Source organism: Hippocampus comes, unplaced genomic scaffold (assembly GCF_001891065.2).
Source record: "Hippocampus comes isolate QL1 unplaced genomic scaffold, H_comes_QL1_v1.1 scaffold202, whole genome shotgun sequence".
In the NCBI taxonomy this organism is placed as follows: Eukaryota; Metazoa; Chordata; class Actinopteri; order Syngnathiformes; family Syngnathidae; genus Hippocampus; species Hippocampus comes.
The window spans coordinates 1,445,143-1,452,983 of NW_017805829.1; the positions used below are offsets into that span (position 1 = coordinate 1,445,143).

A 7,841-nucleotide genomic window follows, 5' to 3' on the forward strand; every position below is an offset into this window, starting at 1 on the left:
GCCCTTTGGCTCAGCTCCTTCTTTACCACGACAGACCGATACAAAGTCCGCATCACAGCAGACGCTGCACCGATCCGCCTGTTGATCTCTCGCTCCCTCCTACCCTCACTCGTGACCAAGACCCCAAGATACTTAAACTCCTCTACTTGGGGCAAGATCTCCTCCCCGACCCGGAGAGGGCACTCCACCCTTTTCCGGCTGAGGACCATTGTTTCAGATTTGGAGGTGCTGATTTTCATCCCAACCGCTTCACACTCGGCTGCGAAACGCTCCAGAGAGAGTTCGAGAGCCCTACTTGAAGGAGCCAACAGTACCACATCATCTGCAAAAAGCAGAGATGCAATACTGAGGCCACCAAAACGGACCCCCTCAACACCTCGGCTGTGCCTAGAAATTCTGTCCATAAAGGTTATGAGCAGAATCGGTGACAAAGCGCAGCCTTGGCGGAGTCCAGCCCTCAGTGGAAACGATTCGACTTACTGCCGGCAATGCGAACCAAACTCTGACATCAGTGGTATAGGGACCGAACAGCCCGTATCGTGGATATTAGATGTTTTAAAATGGCTTTTTTTTTTTTTTTTTGCTGAATGATTTTTGTTTGTTTATTTTATTACACATGAACCCATTACAACACAAGACACAGGTAACGAATGATATCCAGAAAACACTTCCAAATTGGGCCGATTTTTCTCTCTGCTGGAAAGTATGACAAATTAACATTTTTTTTAAATTTAGTTACAAGAATTTTATTCTGCCAAATTTCGGAATCGGCTTTGACCCACTGCTCAAACAAAATACAATAAAAATGCATATAACAACCAAATGTGACGTTTCCCTCTGTGTGTTAAAAGCAAAGCTGTGCCGTTGTTTTAGATACATATACTTGTTTTTGTTTTATGTTAGGTACGGCAGCAATCTTCGATTGGGTGGGAATAAATAGCTTGAAACATCTTCTGAAGACTTGTCCTCAAATTACAGTATATCTGGCAAACTGCTGCTTTTTGTGAAGTGAACTGAGTCACTGCCACAATACTGCGCTGGTATGCACCCCCCCCTCAAATGGCTCGTATTTCAAAATTGATCGTAGCTTTGTATTGGTCCTGCAGTAGAGAGGGACAGAATAAGCAGTGGCTCCTTTGGATGACACAGGCCCACCCCCTCAAAGGCTCTGAAATAATTCTTGATCCTCAGGAATTTTGACAACATTATGGTGTATAAATATTATTTTAAAAATGCATGACTCAGAAAACGTTGGGGCGTATAACCTTTACAGGTGACCTTAATGTGACCTTTTAACTTTTGAATGCAACCGTTCGTTTCAACACTTTTTGCACAATCTGCTGTTCTTTACAATGGAGCTGAACAGCAAAATTCACAACAGGTGTTGGATCCACAAATGGACCAATGAGAGGTCGAATTAAGTTTGCCTGTCAAGGTTCTGGTGAATTTCAGGTTCATCCTGAAACACCAATACTCAACTCAACTGTATTTATAGAGCACTTTCAAACAGCCATCGCTGCATACAAAGTGCTGTACATGGAGCAATTCAACATATACAACAAACAGTAAAGCAAATCGGTAATAAAGATGGTAGAAAGCACCGAACAGCAAAACCAAGAACAAATCTAAGTCATGCTGAGTCAAATGCCAAAGAATACAAGTGAGTTTTGAGGCGGGTTTTGAAGATGGGCAGCGAGGAGGCTTGCCGAATGTTCAGTTTCAGCAATACCCTTTATGTTTTGTGAGTAAGATAAAACCTTCATTTATCTCACAATGGAGAAATTCCCAAGTAGTAGCATATGTCTTTGGTTCTTCCAGCTATTGTTTCCTGTGAAGCGCTGTCCTTGAGTCAATCCTTTTATGAGCATTCCAAGTGTATTTCCTTTATCAGAAATGAAGCCATTCATTGAGCAAGGGCGTGAGAATTTGCCCTCACATTCATGCAATAAAATACTTTTTCTGGCACGCTTGACTGAAATATGGCGTGTCAAGGTAAACACTCACCATGGTTGTCTCTTGGATGGAGCCGAAACTGTTGATGAAAATGTTCACCCGATCTTCCACGGGTATTCCTGCGTTTGAAACAAAAGATGGCATCAGTAAGGTCATGTGTTTTGCTTTGAGTTATGTTCAAGTAGCTTCAAATGCTGATCAAAGCAAGGGTATTCATAAGCTTTGGTCAAAGGAATGCAATTTTTTGAAAGATGATGACACGCTGCTAATGGATGACTTTGGGGGTCACTGGAATGGAGAGCAGATGTTTCGCTCGGGGAGGCGGTCGATTAGGCAGGCGGAAGCATGGGCCCACCGACGGCTCTTGCCAAGGACACCGAGGACGGAGGGGAACCGAGGATCGACCCAAAGACAACTGTTGAGGACATTAATCAAACGCTTGCTAGTTTTTCTAGGACGTTCGTGGCTTGAGGCTGACAATTTATCGTACCGCACGCTGTGAAAAGCGTGCAAACTGATGCTTGTGCTAAGCCTTTACATGTCTTTTGACAGACTATTTTAAAAATTAAGGAGCTTCTTCATCTAAAAATAGTCCGATGATTGCTTTAAGATGGTGTCAACAGTCCAGCCAGTGTATCGGTGACAAGGAACATCTGATTCGTCATACGTCAGACAGCAAGATTTATACGACCTTGCAAAAACATTGGATAATTTTGCACAGGACAAGTGTGAGGGAGGAAGAGGTGACAAGGAACATGGAAATAAACCCATCAGTTGTATCACAAATACAATACATCTTCATTTATATAGTGCTTTGACAACAGCTGCAACTGTAACAAAGCGCTTTACAGAACAGTTAACCTAAAAGAACAAAATAGAACACATAACATAAATCATGGACAGTCATACAATCGTAACAACTATTCCTGCACACGCCTTGTTGTTTGAAGCAGTTATAGATGAAAGAGGAGAAAATCAAAGTCTCTTTTCACCAGTGGATCAGAGACGTCATGCTCAAAATGTGCATAACATCCCACATGTCGGCTGCAAGCGAAATTTGAAAGTAAACACAAAGCTGTAGTGTCCATTCGATGATAAAAGAAATGTATTCACTTCTGTCAATTTTAAATCAGCTTCAATTCAAAGCGGTGACTCTCAGTTCCAAATACGCATATATGCTCCTCTCTCCTCATGCTCGGCCCCACCAGCCATCCATCCAGCCGCACGATCGCAGACTGTCCCCCCATCAACTCTGACATCTCCGGTGAACAAAATGGCACTGTGAAAAATGCCCATTACAGGTGCTGTCAATCGGCGACCGTCAAATAGTGCCGACATTCCCCCCATCACAATCAGTGCTGGTACAGGCGTGCTGCAGAGAAGGTGCAACCATCAAGCACAAATTCTACGTCTTTGACGAATGTTGTGGCCAAAACGGTGAAAACAGTCCCCAACGGGTCCACATGAAGAACAACAGACACCATATGGCAAAACAAAACACAAAAACAACAAAAAAGCAGAGCTCTTGAAGCGCTCTTGAAGACTGCTGCCAATTAAGGCACCATCTTGAAATTGTTGAAGTACAACTAAACTGCCATGGGATATTAACCTGACGAACTTGGGAACAACATTTTTAATCAGAAAATTATTCATTCATTCATTCATCTTCCGAGCCGCTTGATCCTCACTCGGGTTGCGGGGGGCGCTGGAGCCTATCCCAGCTGTCTTCGGGCAGTAGGCGGGGGACACCCTGAATCGGTTGCCAGCCAATCGCAGGGCACACAGAGACGAACAACCATCCACGCTCACATTCACACCTAGGGGCAACTTAAAGAGTGTTCAATCAGCCTACCATGCATGTTTTTGGAATGTGGGAGGAAACCGGAGTACCCGGAGAAAACCCACGCAGGCCCGGGGAGAACATGCAAACTCCACACAGGGAGGCCGGAGCTGGAATTGAACCCGGTACCTCTGCACTGTGAAGTCGACGTGCTAACCACTGGACTACCGGGCCGCCATCAGAAAATTAACCCTGGAAAAAACAGGACTTGGAATCCGCACTCCAGCCTACATCATGAGCCACGCATCTGCCCTGGGTAGAGGACCCGCACAACAATCTCGTCTCATCGGGCACATAAAGGCAGTTTCCCTTTATGTCGTGGGGTGCTGTCATTATCCTATTGTCTTTCTCCGGCAGGTGGCAATAGAGGGCGGTCCCTCCATCTTGCACACCTGCTGCCAATGTAATCAGATGACTATTTAAGGACTCCCATGTTGTCATGTCACTGTCGGATAATTCACCTTGCTCACGACTGTTTCCAAGTGTTGAATTCGTCTAGACCTTCCATGTTCTTGCTCTTCGTTTTTGCTCCCGCCAGGTTTTCTGAACTTACCTTTGCAGCAGAGGTGATTGCTCTAAGACTGCAAGGGAAGCTCAGCTTCCCCTAAAATGTCAAAAAATAAGTGATCAAATATGTGTGTGTACATAAAATTGTGTGTACGTCATGACTAAATATGCGCTACAACGCGCTCAATTTTTGTTCCGAATCAGCTTCTTATTACTGGTTACGATGCGACTCTCTTCTCATTCATTCCTGCAGCTTCACCGTGCTTTAAACTGTGTGGACGTTGAGCGTCTACATCGTGGACGCTGGGCGTCTTGAAATTTCTATGGACAGTGGGAGTTTATCGGCTGGCCCGGACGCTCAGCTTTTCTGCATGATGATTGAATGATCTGTCTGAGGCTGAATCTCTTTTTGATTGACAGCGATATGAGCCAATCACCGATCTTTTGGTGTAGGCATCCGTGGGAGCATTTTTCAATTCTCATTCTGTTCTGAGTTGAACTGGAGACTTCTTCTAATCATCTAAGCAACACGCTCTTTGTTGAGAGCGACTAGTGATGAATTAATCTTTTATTTCTGGTGGGTTTTATTGTAGTTGCTTGTGTTCGCAGACTGACTTATATCACCACAGTTAAGACCCTGGAAAAGACGCCTTGCTGGTATGACAAGGTCACAGATCATTTTCTTGAAAAGGAACGGAGAGTAGAATTCACGTCTAAATAAACGGACACATTTTATGATGTAGGCCGAAATTGAGCTTCCCCTCCTTGACAGACAAGCATCCGCCACCGCTTTATCTGTAGTTTTTCATTGTCGTTAGAGTCACGGCTTTTGTATTATACATGTTTGGGTTTCTTCATGTCCATTTATTGACAAGCGATTTCCGTTTGTTTTTATCCTTGCCTTTTTTGCAAGCGTTTTTGATTGTCTTGTTTTCCTAGCATTGTACCAGCATTCTTTGTTGAACTTTGCCAGTCTTTTGACCTTATAGAGGTTGCCGATACAAGCCACCGATACTGGCAAAACATTCGGACATTGAGTTTTTCTGCGTCAGAAAGAAAGTTCACAATTTTTTTGGTTATTGTGTTAAATACAATTTAATACATTTAAAGCACAAGAGGGGGCAGCACGGTGATGGAATGGTTAGTACGTCCACCTCACAGTGCAGAGGTTTGGGGTTCAATTCCAGGCTAAGGCCTTCCTATGTGGAGTTTGCATGTTCCATCTGTGTCTGTGTGGGTTTTCTCTGGGTATTCCGGTATCCTAACACATTCCAAAAACATGCATGGTAGGTTAATGGAACACTCTAAATTGTCTCTCGGTGTTATTGGGAGAGTGAATGGTTGTGTGGCTATGTGTGCCCTGCAATTGGCTGGCACCTGCGATTGGCTGGCTGCCCAAAGTCAGCTGGGATAGGCTCCAACGCGCCTGCGACCCTCGTGAGGAGAAGTGGCCTGGATAATGGATGGATGGATGAAAAGTACTTGAGGTATCGGTGCTCAGTATCGGTGAGTACTCAAAGAGTTTAGATTAGATTAGATATCCTTTATTTGTCCCACACTGGGGAAATTTACAGCCTTCAGCAGCAAGATTGTGGGTAGAAAGAAGAGAAAAGAAAACACAGTTCAATTAAGTGCAATATAAATACAACAGGCGCAGGCGGAGCAGGCATTGACGAAGTCCACGATATCCCTCCGAAGCCCCGGCCACCAAAACCGCTGGGAGATGACATGCAGAGTCCGGTTCACCCCCGGGTGGCAAGCCACCTTAGACGTGTGCCCCCACTGTAACACTTCTGAACGCAGCGGCGGGGGCACAAACAGCTTTCCCGAGGGACATTCCGCCGGAACTTGGATCCCGTCTTGAGCGTCCTGGATCCTCCGCTCTATCTCCCACCTCAGTGCCCCCAGGATGCACTGGGCCGGGAGGATTGTCCCAGGTTCGCCATCCCGTTCCGTGAGATCGTGGATCCGGGAGAGAGCATCCGGCTTGGTGTTCTTTGACCCTGGACAATAGGTGAGTGTGAAATTATACCGGGTTAACAGAAGGGCCCACCGGGCCTGACGTGAGTTCAGCCTCTTGGCTGTGCGTATATAGGCCAGGTTCTTGTGGTCGGTGTATACAGTAAAGGGTTCTTTGGTCCCTTCGAGCCAATGTCTCCACTCCTGCAGAGCAGCCACCACAGCCAACAGCTCCCGGTTACCCACGTCATAATTCGCCTCGGCGGGGCTGAGGCGACGAGAAAAGAAGGCGCAGGGGTGCAGTTTCTGGTCGACTGGGGAACGCTGGGATAGAACCGCCCCCACTCCTGAATCCGAGGCGTCCACCTCTACGATAAATGGACAATCAGGGTTAGGATGGTGCAGTACCGGTGGGTTTGTGAAAGCTGTTTTCAATGCCGTAAACGCCGAGTCGGCGTCCGGGTCCCATCTAAACGGGATCTTGATGGATGTCAACCGGGTCAACGGCAGGGCCTTCTGACTGTAATTGCGAATGAAACGCCTGTAAAAATTAGCAAACCCCAAAAAACGCTGCAGCTCTTTTCGAGTGGTGGGTGTAGGCCAGTCTACCACCGCCTTAATCTTGACGGGGTCGGCTCTCAGCTGACCCCTCTCGATGACAAAGCCCAAGAACGAGATCGTTTTGGCATGAAATTCGCATTTCTCGGCTTTGACAAATAGTCTGTTCTCCAATAGCCGTTGTAAAACAAGTCGTACATGCTGTACGTGTTCCTGTTCAGACCGTGAAAAGATTAAGATGTCGTCGAGATAAACGAAACAAAACACATTTAATAGGTCCCTCAGCACGTCATTAATGAGGTTTTGAAACACCGCGGGTGCATTTGTTAACCCGAAAGGCATCACCAAATATTCGAAATGTCCTAATGGCGTCTTAAAGGCCGTCTTCCACTCATCCCCTTCCCGAATACGAACCAAATGATACGCGCTGCGTAAATCCAACTTGGAAAAAATGGTGGCTGACTGAAGGGGAGCAAATGCTGAATCTAACAGTGGAAGTGGGTATTTGTTTTTGATGGTTATTTCATTGAGCCCCCGATAGTCCACACACGGCCGCAACGACTTGTCCTTCTTTTCGATAAAAAAAAACCCAGCCCCCAACGGTGATCGTGATGGTCGGATAAGACCTGCAGCGAGCGAGCTGTTAATGTAGTCCCTCAGTGCCTCTTGTTCAGGATGAGAAACCTGATACAGCCGGGAGCTCGGCAGCGGGGCACTCGCTTGCAGGTCTATGGCACAGTCGTAAGGACGATGCGGTGGCAATGATTGGGCGCGGTCCTTACTAAAAACCTGTTGCAGATCATGGTAGCAACCAGGTACTCCATCGAGGTTAATTTCTTCAAGGGGCTCTTTACGAGATCGCACGTGCCCCCCAACGGCGGACCGCAAACAATGCTCGTAACAGAACGGGCTCCATATCTCTATCGCAGGGCGATCCCATGAAATAATTGGGTTGTGAGTTTTCAGCCATGGTAACCCGAGAATAACGGGGACAGCTCGCGACTGCATTAAATAAAATCTTCTA

At 46.2% G+C, this 7,841-nt stretch overlaps 1 protein-coding gene and 1 long non-coding RNA gene across 4 annotated transcripts in view; one reads left to right on the forward strand and one right to left on the reverse strand.

The window, feature by feature from the left end:
- Positions 1–7,841, reverse strand: part of glrbb (glycine receptor, beta b) — a 49,325-nt gene that overhangs the window by 22,504 nt on the left and 18,980 nt on the right. For all 3 annotated transcript variants that reach the window (XM_019887469.1, XM_019887468.1, XM_019887470.1), the window contains one exon: positions 2,005–2,072. In XM_019887469.1, coding sequence (XP_019743028.1) covers positions 2,005–2,072 — 68 coding nt within the window. The remainder of the gene's footprint in view (positions 1–2,004; positions 2,073–7,841) is intronic.
- The window catches only part of LOC109526275 (uncharacterized), a 27,613-nt gene that overhangs the window by 2,364 nt on the left and 17,408 nt on the right, over positions 1–7,841 (forward strand). The gene's annotated exons all lie outside the window — the stretch shown is intronic.